Raw genomic sequence first — 22,012 nt, forward strand, 5'->3', positions numbered from 1 at the left:
TGTCGTTTCCTTTTAATAAGTACATCATGAAGTCTTGTCCTCATTACAAAAAGCTTATGTTGCCTCATGACACCGTACGCTGAAAGAAACACGATCCCTCCTTATGACGCCAATATCTCACTCCCTTACCTACCCGGGGGAGGTCCTTTGGGAGGCTCAAACGCCGACTCGCCACTGCGGTATCCTCCGTATGTCTGCTGCGGCTGCTGCAACTCAGTTCCGTTCTGCTGACCGTAATAGCCCTGGTTCGCTCCTCCAGGCTGGTACGCTGGTGGTGGTGCTGGGTTGTTCGAGTTGTTGTAGTTGGCGTAGTAGGGCTGCGCGTTGTTGTTATACGTAGGCGCATTGTGAGCAGGTGGGTTTGAGGAAACTGCCCAGCCGGTTCCTCTCCATGGCTGATGCCCCATCTTTCTGCGGCGGCGCGCAGTGACGCAGCTAATTAAGTTGTCAGCAAATGTTCATAGCCGTCTCGCAGCGGGTTGGTGAGATGATGTTGACTTACGAGAACAGCATGAAGAGGACAATCGCAGCAGCAACGATGAGCCCCAGAACCAACCACTAAAATCGAAATCAGTTCATGCTTCGTAGACAGAGAGCGAGAGGGTGAGACATACTCGCACCCAGCTGTTCCAACGACTGGTGCAGTTGTAGTATCTGTTGTAGTAACGATCATAGCACCGAGCTCGAGCTTCGAGCGTCCGAGCTTCGAGGACCGGCATTGTGAGGAAGGTGGATGGATCGGTCCAGGTGGGTATTGCTCGTCGCGTGCTTATTCGGAGGTATGCAGCGTAGTGACCACTAACAATTTCGCAGGAAGAAGTGGCGTGTCGGGTGTTGGAGGATGAGCGAAGTAAAGTGGTAAGCCTGGGAAGGTGTTCAAGTTCTTTGTATCTCGGCTCTAAGCAGTAGAATGTAGATCTGATCGATGACGAACGAATCTCTTGGCGCTAGTGAGAAGCAGGTAATAAACCGTGGAAAGAAGAGTCAGACTTTGGGATGATGATCAGGTTGATGGGTCGTTCCAATGATGCTCACAGATGAATGACGAGAGTTCAAAATATCTATCGTCTTCCACAAGTGACCGTAGTGGTGATTATTATACAAAAGCAGTTGCCGCGTGTTTTGCTGCGCCTTGCTCGTCGCATTCCTTGCCCAAAAAGCCGAATCCCGATTCTGCTGGCGCGGCTGATGTCAAGAAACCAAGGAGAATTCGGCGATCAGGCGGTGATCTCGCAAATCGCCACTTGCCTGAAGCTTGCCAGATGACATTCCATCGATCTGCAATGACATTCGGTCTTTGCAGGGACAACGTACAATATAATAGGTGGGTGCTGCGCCATTGTAGGTACTCAGGCAAGAAGTAGTATTGTTGGTCACGGGATTGTCGGCCGAAGATGCAGATCATCCCACCAGTTCAAGCTACCTTACCTTACGTTAGCATCGTGCCAGCGCATAGCGGTTCAAGCTGTCAATGCGTTGGCATTTTTCTTCAGCGCCCTCCTCAATTCTGAGCGATTCTTCATTCTTCAATATCCCCCACGGAGCAGTCCTCGTGCGCAATGGACGACACCAGGAAGCTTTGACTTCCGTCAAGGGCATCGCGAGACGACACGCAGCAGAAGCCCTTGCACTGTTATCTTCCGGCGCGTGGACGTGACACAATGCATAATTCGATTCGGCACGAGTGCAAACGAGTCTATCGATTTTGTGCCGACCTTCGTCTCATGCTTATACCTCACCCGCGCGAACGCTTGCTATCAATCATCATTCGTCGTCTCCTTGCCTGGCCACGTAAGCTACCAGCAACAAGGAGAGCAATGCCATACCCTGCGAATTAAAGAGATTCCCATCAAGTCCCGACGAAGATTCCGCTCAATGCCATTGCTGGCGTGCAGCTTTGCGCCGCGATCCTCTGCCCTCTATACCAACCCAAATGACCCCAAAGGAAACGGTGCAATCGTGGTAAGCCATGACTTCGTGGAGTGCGTTGCATGGTCGTTGCCTTTCATAAACAACCTGTCAACAGCGACATCTTACGTGCTTCAGTTCTTGGCTCTCGCGATGAGCCATTGCAGTACGGCATCTAGGTTGGTTTCCTCCTTTGCGCTGATGCCGTAACAGCTTACCTCGCGATGCGTGACAGACTTGAGATTGAGCGCCTCGATGAGTTCATCGACTCCTGCATGACCAGAAAGATCGGACTTGTTTCCTAGTACCAGAAGCGGGATCCCCTCCATGGCGGGTTTGTTCAGGAGAATGTGGAGCTCTTCTTTGGCAACTGGCAACGCTTCCTTGTCGGCGGAATCAACGATGAAGCTGCAACGATGTATAAGCACTCTGCGGACTGGAAGAGGCGAGATGGCCGGCTTACACGATGGCATTCACCCCTCGGCAATACCTCTCCCACATCGATCGAAAGCGTGGCTGACCGCCCAGATCCCAACTGTCACAGGTTAGTCAAGATACACGACATCGACGGCAAACTCCAACGACATGTCAGAGTCGGCCCGATATCGCTCACCATTTCAGTGTGACATGGCCTTTCTGCACACGCTTCATGTTGAAGCCTACCGTGGGTATCGAACTGCCAGTGTCAGCAATCTTATCCGAGACCCAGCCATGACGAACCGAGCGCAGCCGCCGCGCCATGAACCTACTCTATCGTAAATTCTCCGCCCTACACAGCATCGTCAGCCGACAGTCTCAGCTCGAATCGAAATCGCCAAAGACTCACTGCCAGGACTCGCAACAACGACGTTTTCCCGGCATTTTGTAGACCAATCATGGTAATGTCCATCTCGGTCGCCCTAAATCAGGCAAGCAAATCGTATCAGCATCCATCGTGCATGCCAACACGGTCATCGTTAGAAATGGTGGAGAGGGAGCGGTGTGGCAAGGCCATATCAGGCTCGCAGGCAACAACGGGATACGAATCATGATTTGAGGCGGAGAGGCAGCATACCAGAACAGGCTGAGCAGCCAATCATAGATGCGCTTGAAGATGCCGGCCATGTTGGGCAGCGGCGCGATGCTGGCGAAGTACTGGCGCTGCCTCGAGCCGTTGTAAAGTTGCGGCAGTGCTAGCGAGCTGGCTGGCAGAAAGCGGATGAAGGCTCAAACTCCAAAGGACAGCAACTCAAGGGTTCCTAGTCGTGCAGGTAGGTGGGTTCTTAGTTTTGCTGCGGGGGCCGTCGCCTTGCCGCCACGCTAGAGGAGTGGATTGAAGGTTTGCTTTTGATTTTACACCCAACGGGCATGCACCGGGTGGATGAAGTGGTATATAATCTTTGTGGACATGTGATGGGCTTCGCCTGCAAATTGAACGTCGTCCTTCCCGCAAAGTCGTCGTGTGTGGTGCAAGAGCGAGCGGTGGAACCAAAGGCAATCTCAATCTCGAGGTGGGTCATCCCGCACGGCTTGTGGACGGCAGATCGCCCGGAGCATGCATTTCAAAAAAAGTGGTCGAGCCTTTTTCTCGCGCCAATAGAGCACTGCTTTCGTCTCCAACTGCACCGTCCCAATCGCGTCGCGAGACATTGATCCATTGTATTGGCAGACGTTGAGCGGGACTCGGGACTCTGTGCGCRCCCGCTTGTTTCATGAGTGACCGGAAAAAGCTGTCTCGCATCAACATTCTCCATAGCCATTCGCCATGGCGCCCTCGAAGCCGGCTGCGAACAGATGGACGGAGCAGTACGACACTCTAAAACGAGAAGAGCTCTTCCGGAACCCGCCCAGCAAGAGAACGGCCTACCCAGCACTGGCCGAGGCCATTAAGCCGCATGTGGATTCCTTCAACACCGTCTTCGCCGAAAATGGCCAGCTACAGCATGCGCTCAAGGATATCGGGACCCGGACTTTCCTCGATGGAAATGGGCAACAGGAGGAAGGTGTACGACGGAACAGACTGCAGGTGCGGGTGAGGGAAGTGTTCTTGGAGAAGCCACAGCTGCCGTCTTCCAACAAGCACGAGGGCAAGCGCGAGATTCTGCCGGTGGAGTGCAGAGAACGACATGTCACGTATAGAGGGCGATTTCGCGGCCGATTTGAGTACCGTGTCAACGATGGAGAATGGCGGGAGACGGTGCGTGATTTCGGCACCTTGCCCATCATGCTGCGCTCGAATCGTTGTCATTTGGAGGGTCTCTCGCCGAAGGAGCTGGTCAACAGGAGGGAGGAAACGGAAGAGCTGGGAGGATACTTCATCGTCAATGGCATTGAGAAACTCTGCCGAATGTTGATTGTCAACAGGAGGAACTTTCCAATGGCCATCATCCGACCTTCATTTGTCAACCGAGGCGCAACATACACCAAATACGGTATCCAGATCAGATCTGTGCGACCGGATCAGACATCACAGACGAATGTGTTGCACTACCTCAATGATGGCAATGTCACATTTCGCTTCTCTTGGAGGAAGAACGAATACCTCGTGCCGGTGCTGATGGTCCTCAAGGCGCTGATAGAGACCAACGATCGCGAGATCTTCGAGGGAGTCGTTGGTCCAGCAGGCGGGAAAGGCATTGACAGTAAGCAATTCGTTACCGACCGGATGGAGCTGCTTCTGCGGACATACAAGGCATACAACATTCACAGCAAAACAAAGACTCGAGCGTACCTTGGGTCGAAGTTCCGGGTTGTTCTTGGAGTCCCAGAGGATCTGAGCGATGAGGCAGCTGGCACGGAGTTTTTGCGCCGGATTGTGATGCCGCACTTGGGATCATACGAAGTCACCGAGTCCAACGATGCCGACAAGTTCAGAATGCTCGTTTTCATGATCCGCAAGCTCTACTCCCTGGTTGAGGGCGAATGCACCATTGACAACCCTGACGCTGTGCAGAGTCAAGAAATTCTCCTCCCAGGCGCACTATACGGGATGATCATCAAAGAGCGAATCGACGAATGGCTAGGCTCTATCGGTCTCAGTCTGCGGGAGTGGGGTCGGACGAACAACTGGCCATCATTCACGAGCCGAGAATTCGACAAGGACTTCATGCCGAAGGTTGTACGGAAGACGAACGAGAACTTGGGCCAAGCGCTGGACTATTTCTTGTCAACTGGCAACTTGGTGAGTCCTAGTGGACTCGATCTTCAGCAAGTTTCCGGCTTCACAGTCGTTGCGGAAAAGATCAACTTCTATCGATTCATCAGMCATTTCCGAATGGTACATCGTGGAAGTTTCTTTGCCCAGCTCAAGACTACAACAGTGCGAAAGCTGCTTCCGGAGAGTTGGGGTTTCCTCTGTCCAGTTCACACTCCTGATGGATCGCCTTGCGGTCTGCTCAATCATCTGGCGCACAAGTGTAAGATTGCCACTGAGAGCGTTGATGCCTCAAATGTGCCCAACCTTATTGCACAACTCGGTGTTTCAAGCGCTTCGGACGCAACTTTGGAAGACAGTGTATCGGTCCAGCTGGATGGTCGAATCCTAGGGTTCTGCTCACCCAAACAGGCCAAAGTTATCGGTGATACTCTGCGTTACTGGAAGGTCGAGGGCACCCACGACATTCCTGTTGAGCTGGAGATTGGATACATTCCACTTTCCAATGGAGGTCAATATCCTGGTGTGTACATGTTCTCGTCCGCGGCAAGAATGCTGCGGCCTGTGAAATATCTCCCATTGGAGAAGGAGGACTTTGTAGGACCGTTTGAGCAGCCGTTCATGTCCATTGCATGTACGGAGCCTGAGATCGCCTCGGGAGATTCCACACATGTGGAGTATGATGTTACCAACATTCTTTCCATCATTGCTAACCAAACGCCCTTCTCCAACTTCAACCAATCACCAAGAAACATGTACCAGTGCTTGTCCGCTGATCATGAGGTGCTCACTAAGACCGGCTGGAGATTGATCTCGACGGTGAAGACCACGGATGAGGTAATGAGCCTGAATCTTTCCACTGGTGCTCAGGAGTGGAATACTGTCAAAATGACAACTCGCCTGGAACACGATGGACCACTCTATAGACTCAAGAGTCCTGGCATGGATGCAGTCTGTAATGATAGTCACCGCTGGTATCTCAACACCAAGAATCAGCCTTCGACCTACACGGCATACACGACCCAGCAGATGTTGGACAGCGTCCTGAAGCCTTTCAGGGACTCCGCTGGCGTGGACAAGGGTCAATGGGAACACCAAAATGATTCGGCTGTCCACAAGAACCACAAGATCCCTACTGTAGGGCAGAACGGCAATGCCATGTATTTGTGGCCGGATTGTCCGTGGCTGCCAAAGGAGTTTGTCAACGATGAAGCCTGCAACCTGGATTGGTGTAGGTTCATTGGGTTGGTGATGGGTGATGGTAGGATCAACCATATCACCAATTCCGAGGGCCGAGAGTACTACATCCAGATCCATCAACACGCCTCGAACCCCGCTGCAAAGATGGACATTGACCAACTCCTCGATCGTCTGSCCGATAAGCTGCCTGGATTTGTGGTCAACCAGTCCTGCGCAACCGGTGTCCAAGAGAAACATACCTGGACTATCAATCATCGCGACATGTACCATTTCTTCCTTCCTATGGTACGTGGACCGCAGTCGTACGACCCTCTGGATGATGCAATGTGCCGCACCTATCAAGCATCTCATTATCAAGAATTGTCAGGGTCAGACACCGAATCAATTCTRCCCGCACCTGCCGACTGGAAGGTTGGAAACTGGTGGCATCTTCGACGCTGGATCTTCTATTCTTGGCTGTACTTATTGGCCCGGGACCAAGCTCGAGCGATGATTGAGGGTCTGGCCGTTGCCGATGGCGAGAGGATGGACCTAGTCCAAAAAGATCAGCTTGCTGTTCCTCTCGTCAACAAAGAAGTTGTCCGAGTCTGCAATAGCTCAATCCCGCTAATGCACGACATGTCTGTTCTGGGCGTTCTTGCTGACACCAGAGTCAACATCGACGTCAACCACAGCAAAGGGGAGTGGGTGCCGAGCATTGGTTGTCACGCCAATGCTACAAGATGGAGCATATCATTCTCCTTCGCCGACAGTGAACTCGCCGTCGCCGCTCCAAAACCGATTTCATATGACAATCCTCGTCACGATGGGTTCGTCTACTGCTTGACAGTTCCCAATGGCAACTTCCTGGCTCGACGCACTGTTCAATACGGCGACAACGATGCCCAATTGGTTTTGGAACCCGCACAGAAGCCATTCTATACTGGAAACTGTCAGATGGGTAAACAGACAATGGGAACTCCCGGAACTGCTCTCAAATACAGAACAGACAACAAGTCGTATCGACTTCAAACAGGCCAAACTCCAGTTGTGAGGACACCACAACATAACGAGTACGGTCTGGATAACTTCCCAAATGGTACCAACGCCGTCGTCGCCGTCATTTCATACACTGGCTACGACATGGACGATGCTATGATTATCAACAAGTCTGCTCACGAGCGCGGATTTGGTTACGGAACTGTCTACAAAACCAAGAAGATCAATCTGGCTGAGGAGAACAAGGGCTCTCGTKGTCGTGGTGTCCCTACGCACATGTTTGGCTTTGCTCCTTCGGCTGTCGTTCGAGCACAATGGCGAGAGACTCTGGACGAGGATGGCCTGGGCCGAGTAGGCGTCAAGCTGAAGGAAGGCGACGCAGTCTGCTGCTCATACACGGTGGTGAAGGACCCTCTCTCCGGCGAGTTTGTCAACAAGGATGGCATCACCCACGTGCATAGATACAAGGACAGTGAGGAGGCATACATCGAGGAGATAAAGCTCATCGGGAATGAGCATGGCACGAATGATCCTTGCCAAGCTCTTAGCATCCGATTGCGGATACCACGTTCGCCTGTCATCGGTGACAAGTTCTCGTCCCGCCATGGGCAGAAAGGTGTCTGCTCGCAGAAATGGCCGACCATTGACATGCCATTTACTGAAAGTGGAATGCAACCTGATGTCATCATCAACCCTCACGCTTTCCCTTCACGTATGACAATCGGCATGTTTGTCGAGTCAATGGCTGGAAAGTCTGGGGCTCTGCATGGTCTGGCGCAAGATTGTACGCCTTTCAAGTTCAAAGACAAGGAAGGCGAGACGGCGGTGGAGTATTTTGGTCATCAGCTCAAGCGTGCTGGCTACAATTACTACGGCAATGAGCCTATGTATTCTGGAATCACAGGCGAGGAACTGGCCGCGGACATCTACATTGGTGTTGTCTACTACCAGCGTCTCAGACACATGGTGAATGACAAGTTCCAGGTCCGAACGACTGGTCCTGTCACGCCGCTCACTGGTCAGCCCATCAAGGGAAGAGCCAAGGGCGGTGGTATCCGTGTCGGAGAGATGGAGCGCGATGCCCTTCTTGCTCATGGAACTGCGTACTTGCTGCAGGATCGTCTGATGAACTGCAGTGACTACACCAAAGCGAACATTTGCAAGGCTTGCGGCAGCTTCTTGTCGACGCAGCCTAGTTCAGGTCAATACACAAGAAAACGAGAGGGCGGCCGAGTCAGATGTCGGAGATGCAGCAGGAAGGCTTTGCCCAGCGATCCCAAGAGTCAATGCTGGGAAGATCGCAAAGGCGAGAAATGGCATGGCGGCGACGATGTTACTGTCGTTGCTGTGCCCGGTGTACTCAAGTACCTGGATGTTGAGTTGGCGGCAATGGGTATTCGGATGAACTTCAAGGTCGGGCCTTGAAACTGTCACGTTTCACTAGGAAAAGTATGATGATGGAGGCGTTTGTGGTGTTTTTGCTGAACACATGTGGTAGAATTGTATGCATAGCGAGGCGGTTTGTACACTGCAGAATTGAGGGACGACGACGTACCCAAGTACCTCACTTCCTTGGTTGAGGCCTTTCCACTTTAGGCCAAGCTCGTTTAGCTTCCTGCACTCCCCTCGTGAATAAAGCGGAACCCGAACCGCTCTTATACACATCTCGAAGMTCCCAGCAGCTGTGCCCACTGCTACATGTTGACATGCAGGACATTCAAAGATCTTCACCCCTCACGATTCCCTACCTGCTGTTGACTTTGGTATCCGCAATCCCGGTCTTGGTTTGCAAGGATTCTCCACGGCGGGGTCGCCTTTTGCCCGCATGTCGAGCTTCTATTTGGCCATGTAGGTTTTCATCTCGCCTATTCTTTTCGTCTCACATTCTGTACCACATTATTGATCAAGGATTTCTGTCGCCATGGAGCCCTCCATTTTGATCATTGGGGCTGGCACATTTGGGACCTCGACAGCATACCATTTGGCTCAAACATACAAGGATGCTTCGAAAGTCACGATTATCGATCGTTCCCCTTCTCCGCCCAAACCGGCTGCGAGCATCGATGCCAATCGTATCATCAGGACAGATTATCCGAGCAAGTTGTATTGTGATCTGGCTTGTGAGGCCATTCATTCGTGGTTCTGGAGTTTGGAACTTGGTAAGAAATACATTGTACTTGTTACAACCGATATTGACCGGCCCTCTGAAAGCTCAATACTTCCACAAAGTCGGCTGGTTGATGCTAGATGAGAAGGGCAGCACGCTCTCTGACCGGATCATCGAGACCTTCCTCGAGCGAGGATCAACGCAAGCCGAGCGACTCGACTTGAACAAGCTGGATGAACGATGGCCTCTACTAAGAGGCACAGAGACTGCAGGCTTCAATTCCTCGTACTTCAACTGCGAAGCCGGATGGTGTGATGCCGCGAGCGCTACCGCAAGTTTCATGTCCGCAGCGCAGAAAAAAGGCGTCAAAAGAGTCACCGGCCGAGTCGTGGAACTTCTCCTAGACACCAAAGCCGGGAAGATCAGAGGAGCTCGAACCGAAGACGGGAAAGAATATCTCGCGGACAAAATCGTTCTGGCGACGGGTGCTTGGACTAGCATGATACTCTCCCCTATCGAAGATGCTTTGAATCTCCCAGACAAGGACAGGATCGAACGGCAAGTCCAAGCTACTGGTATAGCAGCCGCTTACTACCGTCTCTCCGAAGAAGAAGTCTCTCAATTCACTGCGGCGAATTTACCAGTTATCGTATATGGTGGCAAAGGCGAAGTGATCCCTCCCTCGAAATCCAACAGACTTTTGAAAATTTCAAACTCGAAAAGAGGAATCATTAATACTATCACTACGAAATCAGGGAGCAAGATCTCCGTTCCTTGCTCGGATGAAAGCCAGTATAATGTTCCTGCATTCATCAAACGCGAAACTGAGGATATTATCGCTTCAAAGGTCTTGCCGGATTTTGTGCGTGGGAAGCAGCCTGAATATTGGCGCATATGTTGGGGTATGTATAGGGTAGTTCGGAAGTATCTCTCGAGCCTGCGCTATGTCTCTATCCACACGGAAAAGTCTTACATATCGCTGACCTTCCTGCTCTTCGCTTCGCAGATGCCCAAACGCCCGACGAGAACTTTCTCATGTGTAGACACCCAGACGAGAAGCTTGGTAATTTGTATCTTGCTGTGGGAGGTAGCTTCCACGCCTACAAGTACATCTCACCGCAGTCAAAGAGAAGTGTGTATGAGAAGAGGTTATACTAATTTACAATTGCAGATTTCTGCCGAATGCTGGAAAGTACATGCTCAATGTTCTAGCTGGAGAGGGTAATGGACCGGAAAAGGACAAGGCGTGGGGGTGGAAAGTTGAAGGAGAATTCAAGGACGAACATCAATTTGGTCTTTTGATTGAGAAGACGGTGTCGAAGAAGGAATTGAGGGATTTGCAGGCGGCGGATTGTCGTTCTCGGCTTTGATTTCCAACTTACGAGAAAGCTGCTCAAGGTGAATCTTGAGGTTTGACCTCTGTCGTTGTAGGAATGCCGCTTGAAGTCTTCGAAAGTGGTTTGAGACTCAAGCACACTTTTCAGCCGCTTCTCAGCCCCAGTAAGCTTTGAGCTGTGTCTGACCATCATGATGGGACTTGACCGATGCTTAAAGGTATTTGCGGGTAATGGTTAAGTTTGGACAATGCTGGGTTTGGAAAATGGTATTCGTCAGGTCTGCTCAATTGATCAAGTTACCTGTGCACTCTAATTTTCATCTGACGCATCAAGAAAACGTCCTCTAGATGGAGATAAATGAACATAAGCGAGCGAAAGTCGGAGTTGAAGAAGTCGAGCTTAAGCAATAGAGAGAGATCGCTAAGAGAGAAAGGGTGGGGAAGCGGAGTAATAGAGCGAGACTTTAAGTGGATTCGGAGAGGATCGTAATCAGAGGAGATGAAGTCCAGAGAGAACAATAGGGAAGAAGAGGTCGTCTAGACATTATAGATAGAAGGGTTAGGGGTAGAAGAGATATCTGGAAACTGACATTGAATGTCACAGTTGGACATACTGGAAAGGTCGAGGGTGTACGGGCGGTGGTAATAAGGGACGATAGAAGAGTTGTCCACAGGCGAGCTGTCGCAGTAGATTCACTCTCAGCTCACTATATTGTAGCCAAGAGTCGGAGGCTGCACCGGTCTTGGATGATTTCGGCTGTTCTGCTACTCTATAGGCCAGTGAAATAGAAGGCTACCGGGCTCTCTCTCGCCTTGGTGAATCGACGACGACGCTCGAGAACTGGTAACTACAAACACATTAAGACGTCGCCTTGCGACAGCCAAACGCCTTATCGAACAATGTCTTTTAGTCGTGTTAAATGCTGCATGCAGGGTGGCAATCTTCAATTTCATCGGGCCTCGCTCGTTCAACCATGCACGGTGTGCAAAGCCACCCTCCACTTGCCCATCGCTCATGGCCTAGCAAGGTCATAAAGACCGTCATAGCGAGTCCAAGCTCGAGGACCCAATATCTTGATTGTGGACTCGGTAGACTCGGTGGACTAGATTGCTTCAGCTTTCGTTTCCAGTTCATGTCGTGATGCAGTCTGAGAGCCGTCATCGTAATTTCTGCGCTCTCGATCCAGGGTAAAGCCTTGCAARCTGTTGGTTTTGAGACGAACTCGTGGCGTTCATCTATTTTCATGTTGAGCCACAATCATCCTCAAAACAGACCAAGCAAGTCCTCGTTCGTCTTCTTTCCGCCACTGCCACCGTTCAATTGTGTCTGCGCTGGCGGCGGTTGGTCGTTCATGCTCATTCCAGCGAACCCGTCCATCATGGCTTGGCTTCCACCAACGTTACCAGCAATGGAATCATCGCCTAGACCCATCAAATCTGCAAAGTTCCCGCTCGCAGCAGAAGGAGATGTGATTCCAGGACTTGCGACTCGCTGAGGTGTGCCCGATAAGCCTTCCAGACCAGACGAGCCCATCGCAGGTGTATTCGCCATCGAAGCCGGCGCCGCACCATCGAAATCGATGTCCAGCAGGTTTTCGGCGTTGTTCTGCACACCGGAAGCACTCGTGCCAGCCACAGCTGCCGATACTGCTGCTKCAGCGATTGGGTTCTCTCGGGCATTTTGCTTCGCCTCTTCAATAGCTTCTTCTTGAAGCGCGGAACTCCTTCCATCGCCCAGGAATGCTTGAGGCGGTTTGTGATACACTGAGGATAGTGTTGATAGGTTGGGAAGTAGCTTCTCGAGTAATGGCAAGGGCAGCACAGGAATCGTGGAGTGGATCTGCGGTCGTTCTGATAGCACAATGTTTCGCGCGACAGAAGGGTCTGATGAGAGTAACCGCCAGTATACGTATGCTCGATCGCGGATGTCAGGGTTGTCGCTCTCGGCAGTCGCGGCTTGGAGAACTTTTTGTACAAGTTCTTGGGACTCGTCTGGCTTTTTGAGGAAGAGCTTGACGACGGCAGTAAGGATTTGAAGCTGTGTCTACGCACTGTTAGTAAGAACACCGAATGAATGTGGTCGACAGTCTTACCTGAGTGAACTCCTCGTTGAACCCTTCGACAAAGCCAGCAAGAATGTCTCCCGCGTTTGAGATTTTCTCTGCGTACTCTCCAACAATCCAAATCAGACTGCCTCTTGCGTTGGGTTCGTCCAGGTCGTCAATGCATTGACACAATGTCGGTATTATGCCTTCGTAGCCGGGGTACCGTCGGAAAATATCCTTGATCACAACAATGACTTCCTGAACGACATATCCAACCTTTGAGTTGATGAGCTCCAAAAGGACGTTGACTGCCTTTTCGGCGCACTCCTCGATCTTGATTGCCACCTGCCCGATAGCACGGACTGCTTTTCGAACAAAGTCCATGTCGACTTCCATTGCATACTCTTTCAGCTCCGCAAGTAGTTGATCCACGTTCTGCGAGTTGGCTATCCGGACCATGATTTCGAGCTTTTGGAGTTTCAGGTATGGCGGATCGTTGTATTTGCAAAAGAACACCCGCATCTCCTTGTCCAGAATCCCTGGCTGCTTTTGTAGGAGAAGATCAATGTTCCGCAGCGCCACGTATTGCACCTCCGGCTGGCTCGAGACTAGTGTAACAAGTGGTGGAGACATCTTCTTGAGGTAGGTYGCGTGTAGTGTCGGATTCTCAATGTGCTGCATGTGAAGGAAGACGACCTTGACAGCGGCCAGGACCACAGACGGATTGACGTGCTGAAACTGTGGGCTGACTCTTTCACAGATGTGCTCTGATTCCTTGGTATCCACGGCCTTGTAGTCGGCAAGAGTTGTCAAGATGGTGATTCGTCCCCATTCGGTGCACTCGTTAAGCGCCAGCATCATCTTCTTCAGCATCTGGCTCGTCACGACCAGGGCTTTCGTTTCTGGAGCACTCTCGGTGATCTCGGCAAGCGCAGTGACGGAGTTGGCAACGACCATCGGGTTGCTGTCTCCCACCATCTCTTGCAGTGTCTCCAGGAATCCGTTTTCTATACAAAGACTCGGGTTGAGATCGAAGAGCTTTGCTACACACAGCGCCGCGGTCTTCCGTACATATGGTGATTCGTCCTTGAGTGTCTTTCGAAGCGGCTCTTCCATGTAGTCCACCATCTTCTCCACCCTGATACAACCCATTGTTCGAATTGCCAATGCTCGGACGAGCGGATTARGATCTTCTGAGTCCTGGACAAACGTGTTGACTGCCAGAATGCACAGATCCGGGTGTGATTTGGCGTAGTTCATAAGGTAGAGGTACACCAGCTTCTTTTGGTCGAGATCGGGCGTTGCAATATTCTTCAGAACATCCGGGAAAAGGGCTGAGACGTCTTTGCCCAGGGTCATGGACATGATGGTCTTCTGTATTGACTCCTTGCGCTCCCAGGCATATTGCGACACCAGACCTGCCCTCAGCTCATACGTCTCTCCTTTCCTCGCCGTTCCCAGCGCGCTTCGTAGCCGATTGACCGCCATCTTGTCCTCCTTCGCCGTCGATCTAGGGGTGGAGTTGTTTCAGGCCACTCATGTGTTGGCAACGAGCCACTTTCCTGGTTGGAAATATCTTCGCTGCCTCTAATGGATGAAGACGACTCGGTCTCGCTTCGCTTCGGGATTCGATGTTGGGGGAATGGAAGAGCAGCAAACCGCAGTGCAAGTGATTGATGGGAGAGAGTGGGGTGGTCCGTGTTTGTTCGACAACGTTGCCGACTTTCGCTGCACATGGAAGCTTCAATTGAGCACGGGCGATTCTTGGCCAAGCCGTGAGCTTGACGTCCAAACTTTCCCATCTCTCCTGCACATCAACATCGATGGATATTCAATGGTTCTAGCCTAGAGAAACTCCGTCATGGTGCGACCAACACCTCCAACGTCGGTGAGATGCACTGGCTGATGACTTTGCAGGCGAATCTTCCAAACCTCCGTCGACTCTTTGTCGAGGCACGTACAGACACCGAGGAGAGTGCGTACTCAAGGAATGCCGTGCGAACTCCGTCCTTGACAACAGAACCACAGACTCTAACAGATGTTCTAGTTCTACAACCTGGTGTTATTCATGTCTTCTGTAGCCATTTTCTCGCTCGTGGCCCAGAAGATGAACGGGCAGAGATGACTGGCCAAGCCTTTCAATCAAGATCGGAAATACATGTGTTGAAGCCCATTGAAGCAGCCCTCCCCAAGTCACATTCGCAACGGGAGCATGGCGATGAATGGCCGCCGCATGTCCTAGGAAACGGCAAAGCTCATCTCCATTTCTTCAATACTCGGACTGAAGTATACACGACCTAGCATTGACCAGGCGCTTGTGTGGGCGTCATTCTGCGAAACGGAAGGCAAGCTCAGATGGCATGTCCTAGCGACATACAATGTGGCGGGAAGCCGAGTTGTAAAGGTCTCCGCTTGACGTTGGCTGTCCTTGATACGCTGCATCGATCGAGTATAGACCTCGGGGTTTGTTTAATCGATTTCGACGGCATTGAGGCACATAGGAATTGTTGTCCAAATCAACCTTTGCCATTCCATCATATCAAAGGCGCTTTAGCAACACCAATTCAACCAGGGCTCACCAAAAATAGGTAGACTCCACCGCAACCACTGCCAGTCGCAAAATTCTTTTTGCGATTCTTGCTTTTGGTCGCGGAAAGATGGTATAGCTCGACATCCTCCGCGAAGCCACGAAGCTACTGTCCCACCAAACATCAGTGGTTCTTTGCAMAGGCATATGCCAGCATCGAATAAAATGAACGGCTCCTCAAGAGAAGTCAATGGCCCGATTGAGGACGCTAAGAAATTTTAAATGCATCCGGCAGGGCGTAGATCGCGCCAAAAAGCAAACCCCACACAGGGCCACAGGCGCCTCAACCTCACATCATTGTTCTTCCCTGATTCTTTTTCCATCAGTTTCCGCCGAAATTCTCTCGTTCTCACGCGCTGGACGGTTTGTGTTGTTTACTCGAGAATGGCCAACGTAAGCGAAACCTCGCCGTTACTACGAGCACACAATGCCGAATCGCGAAATTTCGATGATGCCAGTACCAAGAATGTCGTCGAATTCAACCCGCATGGCGATGCCGAAGATCCCAAGCAATGGACGAATACCTACAAATACAGCGCCGTCTTCTTGCTAGCACTCACGGCTTTCACAGTGTGCGTAATTGCCAACATAGTATGCAGAACATTCATTCGCTGACAAATGTTTACAGAACTTTCACATGCATTGCAGTCGTGCCCGTAGCCAACCACATCGTTGTCGACCTGGAAGGCCACAAGGACAGGAAAGCCAGCGTACTACTTGTAACGATATGGGAACTTGGTGAAGCTGCCGGACCTTTGTTCATCGCTCCATTATCCGAGGTTATTGGACGCTACCCCGTGATGAATGCTTGCAACATCGTCTTCATTGCCGCCACGCTCCTAGCTTCTTTTGCGCCATCAGCAACAGTGTTGATTTCTGCGAGGTTCTTGACGGGCTTGGCTGTTGCATCGAACGTTTTGAATCCATCTATYGTAGGTGACATGTTCGTTGCCGAGCAGCGAGGAACCGCCATGAGCTTCATTATGCTGGCACCTTTGATAGGAGGTGCCGTTGGACCAGCGATTAGTGGTGCTGTTGCGGAGACTTTGGGATGGCGGGAAATGCTCTGGATTTGCGCGGGACTGGCCACGATCTGCGAGGTTGCTTTCTTGGCATTCTTCCGGGAAACGTTCAAAGTCCCCATCCTCAATCGCAGAGCTGCGAAGCTTCGCAAGGAGTCWGGAGACAAGACCTACAGGACCGTCTTCGAGATTGAGAATGCGCAGAAGACAGGGAACCACTTGTGGGAACAAGTCTTGCGGCCATTTGTTGTCATGGCAGGCTCTGGAATTCTTCAAGCGCTGAGTTTGATCGAAGCAGTCGCTTACACGTACTTCTATGTCATGTCTACGACTCTCCCCAGTATCCTAGAAGATTTGTACGGCTTGTCCGCTGCAGCGACCGGAGCGGCGTTCATCTCTTTCAGTGAGTGACGCAACCTGACTTGCCGAGTCTTCCTTTTGCTGACAATTTCCAGGCGCCGGTTCGATCATCAGCGTCGCGCTCTGCAATCGACTCCTAGACAGAATCTTCATCCACCTCCGAGACTCGAACAAAGGGGCAGAGCAACCCGAGTATCGACTCCCACTCGCCATCGCAGGGAACATTCTGCTACCTTTAACCGTTGTCCTCTACGGCTGGGCGGCAGAATGTCACCTTCCAATAGCATGGGTCCTCGTCTCTCTAGCAGCCCTCGGAGCAGGTCTCATGCTTGCAACATTACCCCTCATGTCCTACGTCGTAGACGCGTTTGGCATGTACTCTGCCTCTGCGATGACGGCGGTGATCGTCACGAGATGTCTGATGGGGACTTTCCTCCCACTGGCGACGGAACCTCTGATCGAGAAGTTCGGTTATGGATGGGCTTTTACGTTTCTAGGAGTCGTKACGCTGGGGTTGGCGCCTATTCCGATTGTGATTATGAGATATGGACATAAATGGCGGCAACGGAGTAGTTATACGAAGGATGAATGAGTTATGGGATACGGCATACGGTGCTTTTGCATAGCGTTTTTTGGATAGAGACAGGGCATACAAAAAGAGGGCTTGTATGATTATGATTTGAAGGATGGATAGACTAAAATGGGCTATTAATGGATGGTATGAAGTTGTTGCAGAGGAACAGTGTTGCGACTGAGAAAGACCAGCCTTGTACAATACAGCTTCTCCTGAGTCCACGCAGAGCAGTCAAATAAGCATCACTTATTATCCATACATGACGCTTAAGATCTCTAGGAACCATTCCAAGGGCTTTTCTTGGACAAAGTTGCTAGTTCTTGGAGCTGCTAGGACACTCGTACCCACCAGGGTCAGAGATGTCGTTGAACGATGTTCATATCGTCAGCTTCAAGTCCACATCTAGACTTGAAAGTCGCGTTTACTTTCCTGTCGTGTTCTAACTGCAATGGATCGACCGAGCTAATGCTTTCGTCGTTCGGCGGTCGTGAAAGCAATGTCATACATGCAGCGAACATTGCTTAGTCGATCCAATTATCCAAGTCCGAGAGGGCAGGATTATCGAAGTCTTTGTTGGGCGCAATTGCTAGCAACCGGGAGTATTTGCGTCATTTCGTCAGCTATAAGTGCATCATAGATGGTTGCGCTACTACACCCTGTTCATCTTTGGCATCGCCYACAATCTATCGATGATGTGCAGCGGATCCGCCACCGCTCATCGACGCGTGATTCAATCGCTCTCGTCTCCAGAGTCGCCAAAATCGACAAAGCCCTTTGGCTTTCGAGGCGCAGCAGCTCTCGAATCTGCCTTGTCATCTCCGCTCCCAGCCTCGCTACCAGTGTCACCATCTTCCTCATCGTCTTTGGTGCCCCATTTTGCAGCATACTGTTGCGCCTCTTCAAGCTCCTTTGCGAGCTCCCGTGCTTCGAATATCTCCTTGGCCTTTTCGTTGCTATACCGACCTGTCATGCCTACATCCTCTAGCATCTTCTTCAAGTGCTTGATCTTGTCCTTGTCGGCATCGCAGCCCTTCAGCTCATTGTGCCACATCTTTCGCACTCCACATTTGACCAGCCAGCCCTGAAGTCTCTTGATCYCCTCTTCGTTGGGTGAGAGGTCGGGTCCTTTCTTCTTCTTGGAAGCTGCCGGTTTGGGGGCTTTGGCTTCTTTGACTTTCGAGGCGCCATTGCTGGCGCGCTTCTTTTTTGGCGGTGGATCATCAATCAGCACAGACATGTCGCTTTCGTCGTCCTCAGCGGTTGGTGGTTTCGGCGGCTCATCATTCTTGCTGCTGGGCGCGTCTGGCAGCTCGTCTCCGTTTGTGGTCGTCTCCGGCGCTGCTTTGTTCTCGTCCTCATCTTCCACATCAGACATGACAACATCCTGGGACTTCTTGCTTGGAGCGGCCTTCTTCTTGGCAGCTTTGGGCTTTACTTCAACTTCTGCTTCCGAGCCTGAATCGCCGGAATTGCTCTTATCCTTGACCTTGTGACTGGTAGGCTTCCTCTTCGCGGCAGGCTTAGTTTGTGGCTTCGAAGCAGTCTTACCCCTGACCTTCTTTGCGGCCGCCTTTGGCTTCTCGTCCTCTTCGCTACCGCCAAAGTCCGACGCGTCTTCCTCATTCTTAGACGCTACAGCTTCGCTGGYGCTTGACTCTGAAGCATCGCTATCAGGCACAGTCGTGGTTGCTTTCTTGCTGCGCTTGTTGCTCACGCGCGTTGTGTCCTGCGATTTCCGCTTCGCACCGCTCTTGGCTTTAGCGACAACAGGCTTTGCTTTTGGCTTCGGGGCTGGCTTCTCAGGAGAGGACTGAGGATCTTCAAAGGCCTCCAGTACAGCTTTCTTGCTCTTGCCCTTCCAAACTGCATCCCCTTTGAAGAAGCCTGCCTCCAGACCTAGCTCTTGTTCCGCGCGTTCCCGGGCAGTGTTGACAGAGACATCTTCGTTGGCCTTGAGTCCATTACGTACCGCGCGCTTCAACGACTGCTCGTACTCTACGTCCGTTGGGATGTTCACGGAGGAGAGCCCCGAGTCCGACATGTTGGTGAGGTCGAGATGCGAATGGTGCGATCAAGATGAATCGCAGTATGCAAGACGCGTGAACCGCAACACGAAAGCAGCGCCACAAGCGGGTTTGAGTTAGCACTAGTCCACCGGCAAGGTGAAGCCGAAGGAAGTTGCGGGCTCGGTACGTCTTGCCGCCTTCAACGGGTCTTCATATGGATGGACAGCAGGGCGAGCACCAGCACGAGTAGGATTGAAATAACTACGTGCTGCGTTGTTCTCCGTGCCGTAAATACGAGCAGACACCTCGCCGTCGTACGCTGCAGGTCTATGCCCTGACGTAAAGCTTGCCTCCGGCTGCTTCTCGTTGGTGGAACGTCATAAAATCCTTGTCCAGCTCGCTGTTCTTAATCCTTGTTTGCGAGCTCTTTCCAACGAAACACCGACACCGACCACAGCCAACTAGCGGAGCCAACGCAGCAGCATCGCTTCTACCGCTCGGATCATGGCCAGCGCCTCAATCACCTACTTGACCTGATCATTACCTTAGTTGCAACATCCCAACTGCTCTACTCGCTCCTCTCCGGCGAGAACCTTGCGGTCGATCATCAAGAAGTCCACACGGTACTTTGACTGCCGGCGACTACTTTCCGCCCGCAGTCTGGCTTGGAAGCCTCACTTCGAGACGTTTCTATACAGACACGTGCTCTGACAGACACTCTTTGCACACGCTTCCTCGAACTTCCAAACCTACTACACCATCCGCAACATAGTCCCCTCCTCTTTCTGCACGCCGCGAGCTCGAAGACGTACAACCATCACAAGACACTCACTCTTCCGTAAGTTGCCACAATCTCTTCGCTCACTACACATCTACACATCAATCCGCAACGTCCTCAGATCAGTTGCACGTGTTGGCCGGCGTTGGAGTTCACCGCACTTGGACTCTGACTTTCGACTTGGCTTGTGCAACTCTCCAAACGACTGACCATTTCTGCACTTCAAAGCGCGCTCACTAACAACACACACAGTAATAAAATGGCGCTCCAACCTCCCACTCCCAAGCCTGCCACCAAGGCCGCAACCCAAGTTCCATCTCCCAAGGGCCGCCTGCTCTTGGTCTCCAACAGACTTCCAATTACCATCAAGCGATCTGAGGATGGTCACTATGAATTTGCCATGTCTTCGGGAGGCCTAGTCTCGGGTCTTTCTGGCCTCAGCAAGACCACCAAGTTCCAGTGGTATGGCTGGCCGGGTCTCCAGGTTCCCAAGAATGAAGCCGCGTCGCTCAACGCACGCCTTAACAAGGAGTACAGCGCGACGCCCGTGTTCATGGATGACGAGCTCAGCGATCGCCACTACAATGGCTTCTCCAACAGCATCCTGTGGCCACTCTTCCACTACCACCCAGGTGAGATCACATTCGATGAGCTTGCTTGGGAGGGCTATGTGGAAGCCAATCGTCTCTTCGCMAAAGCCATCGCCAAGGACGTACAGGACAACGACCTCGTCTGGGTGCACGACTACCACCTCATGCTCCTTCCCGCCATGCTTCGCGAGGAAATCAACAAGGCCGGACCGAACAGGGCCAAGAATGTCAAGTTTGGCTTCTTCCTGCACACGCCGTTCCCATCATCCGAGATCTACCGCATCCTCCCGGTTCGCAACGAGATCCTGGAGGGTGTGCTTCACTGCGACTTGATCGGGTTCCACACGTACGACTATGCTCGGCACTTTCTGTCGTCGTGCGCTCGTATTCTGGGTCTCGCGACTACGCCCAACGGTGTCGAGTTCCAAGGCAAGCTGATCACCGTTGGAGCATTTCCCATCGGCATCGAACCAGACAAGTTTGTTCAAGGCCTCAAGAAGGACAGTGTCATTCGGCGTATCGAATCTCTGAAGAAGAAATTCGATGGTGTCAAGATTATCGTCGGTGTTGACAGACTTGACTACATCAAGGGCGTCCCGCAGAAGCTGCATGCCCTCGAGGTGTTTCTTACCGAGCACCCGGAGTGGATCGGCAAGGTCGTCCTCGTACAGGTCGCAGTGCCATCTCGGCAGGACGTCGAAGAGTATCAAAACCTCCGCGCCGTGGTCAACGAGCTCGTCGGCCGCATCAACGGCAAGTTCGGCACGATCGAGTTCATGCCAATCCACTTCATGCACAAATCTGTAAGCTTCGACGAGCTTGCCGCGCTGTATGCCCTTTCCGACGTCTGCTTGGTCAGCTCTACCCGCGATGGTATGAACCTTGTTTCCTACGAGTACATCGCTTGCCAGCAAGAACGCAACGGTGTTCTGATCCTGTCGGAATTCACTGGAGCCGCGCAGTCACTCAATGGCGCTATCGTCGTCAACCCGTGGAACACGGAGGAGCTAGCAGATTCGATCTACGACGCTGTCACCATGGGCGCAGAGCAGCGTCTGATCAACTACCAGAAGCTCGCCAAATACGTCAACAAGTACAMGTCGGCCTGGTGGGGGGAGAGCTTCGTCACGGAGCTGACCCGCATCAGCGAGAAGGCTGAGAAGAAAATCGTCAATCAGCACCCGAGCGACCAGGATGGCGTCGACTCATCGGCCTCCAATTCCAAGAACGTCAAGCTTGCCCACAGATCTTCTTTCAACACTTCAGCAGCCACTGGAGGTGATCTTCACCCCCACCAGCAGCAAGTGAGCGAAGTAGATGTAGTGGATAAGTACGAAAAAACTCCTGTCAATGATACTGGTGTTGATGTCAAGGAGTAATGACGTTKC

General features: G+C 51.9%; 10 protein-coding genes; 5 read left to right on the forward strand and 5 right to left on the reverse strand.

The window, feature by feature from the left end:
* Positions 1–125: 125 nt before the first annotated feature.
* On the reverse strand, positions 126–719 carry RCC_00122 (uncharacterized protein; the record flags this gene model as incomplete). XM_023765279.1 has 3 exons in its annotated part: positions 126–435; positions 503–558; positions 615–719. The coding sequence occupies 3 exons, from the start codon at positions 717–719 to the stop codon at positions 126–128; spliced, it is 471 nt and encodes a 156-aa protein (XP_023621047.1).
* Positions 720–2,042: 1,323 nt separating this feature from the next.
* Positions 2,043–3,012, reverse strand: RCC_00123 (ADP-ribosylation factor 3; the record flags this gene model as incomplete). XM_023765280.1 has 6 exons in its annotated part: positions 2,043–2,316; positions 2,372–2,443; positions 2,522–2,584; positions 2,658–2,677; positions 2,735–2,807; positions 2,963–3,012. 6 exons carry the CDS (start codon positions 3,010–3,012, stop codon positions 2,043–2,045), a joined length of 552 nt encoding a protein of 183 aa, XP_023621048.1.
* A 640-nt stretch (positions 3,013–3,652) lies between these two features.
* On the forward strand, positions 3,653–8,644 carry RCC_00124 (uncharacterized protein; the record flags this gene model as incomplete). Its single annotated transcript, XM_023765281.1, has 1 exon — positions 3,653–8,644. One exon carries the CDS (start codon positions 3,653–3,655, stop codon positions 8,642–8,644), a length of 4,992 nt encoding a protein of 1,663 aa, XP_023621049.1.
* A 496-nt stretch (positions 8,645–9,140) lies between these two features.
* On the forward strand, positions 9,141–10,696 carry RCC_00125 (related to FAD-dependent oxidoreductase; the record flags this gene model as incomplete). XM_023765282.1 has 4 exons in its annotated part: positions 9,141–9,378; positions 9,449–10,228; positions 10,333–10,432; positions 10,498–10,696. The coding sequence occupies 4 exons, from the start codon at positions 9,141–9,143 to the stop codon at positions 10,694–10,696; spliced, it is 1,317 nt and encodes a 438-aa protein (XP_023621050.1).
* An 882-nt stretch (positions 10,697–11,578) lies between these two features.
* Positions 11,579–11,908, reverse strand: RCC_00126 (uncharacterized protein; the record flags this gene model as incomplete). The annotated part of the gene is made up of 1 exon (XM_023765283.1): positions 11,579–11,908. The coding sequence occupies one exon, from the start codon at positions 11,906–11,908 to the stop codon at positions 11,579–11,581; it is 330 nt and encodes a 109-aa protein (XP_023621051.1).
* An 18-nt stretch (positions 11,909–11,926) lies between these two features.
* RCC_00127 (probable AP-1 adaptor complex subunit beta) lies at positions 11,927–14,195 on the reverse strand (the record flags this gene model as incomplete). XM_023765284.1 has 2 exons in its annotated part: positions 11,927–12,706; positions 12,756–14,195. 2 exons carry the CDS (start codon positions 14,193–14,195, stop codon positions 11,927–11,929), a joined length of 2,220 nt encoding a protein of 739 aa, XP_023621052.1.
* Positions 14,196–14,828: 633 nt separating this feature from the next.
* On the forward strand, positions 14,829–15,008 carry RCC_00128 (uncharacterized protein; the record flags this gene model as incomplete). The annotated part of the gene is made up of 1 exon (XM_023765285.1): positions 14,829–15,008. The coding sequence occupies one exon, from the start codon at positions 14,829–14,831 to the stop codon at positions 15,006–15,008; it is 180 nt and encodes a 59-aa protein (XP_023621053.1).
* A 670-nt stretch (positions 15,009–15,678) lies between these two features.
* RCC_00129 (related to multidrug resistance protein) lies at positions 15,679–17,268 on the forward strand (the record flags this gene model as incomplete). XM_023765286.1 has 3 exons in its annotated part: positions 15,679–15,866; positions 15,923–16,719; positions 16,772–17,268. The coding sequence occupies 3 exons, from the start codon at positions 15,679–15,681 to the stop codon at positions 17,266–17,268; spliced, it is 1,482 nt and encodes a 493-aa protein (XP_023621054.1).
* A 712-nt stretch (positions 17,269–17,980) lies between these two features.
* RCC_00130 (uncharacterized protein) lies at positions 17,981–19,291 on the reverse strand (the record flags this gene model as incomplete). Its single annotated transcript, XM_023765287.1, has 1 exon — positions 17,981–19,291. The coding sequence occupies one exon, from the start codon at positions 19,289–19,291 to the stop codon at positions 17,981–17,983; it is 1,311 nt and encodes a 436-aa protein (XP_023621055.1).
* Positions 19,292–20,293: 1,002 nt separating this feature from the next.
* Positions 20,294–22,003, forward strand: RCC_00131 (probable Alpha,alpha-trehalose-phosphate synthase [UDP-forming]; the record flags this gene model as incomplete). The annotated part of the gene is made up of 1 exon (XM_023765288.1): positions 20,294–22,003. The coding sequence occupies one exon, from the start codon at positions 20,294–20,296 to the stop codon at positions 22,001–22,003; it is 1,710 nt and encodes a 569-aa protein (XP_023621056.1).
* Positions 22,004–22,012: the final 9 nt, after the last annotated feature.

Source organism: Ramularia collo-cygni (assembly GCF_900074925.1).
Source record: "Ramularia collo-cygni strain URUG2 genome assembly, contig: RCC_scaffold01, whole genome shotgun sequence".
Taxonomy (NCBI): Eukaryota; Fungi; Ascomycota; class Dothideomycetes; order Mycosphaerellales; family Mycosphaerellaceae; genus Ramularia; species Ramularia collo-cygni.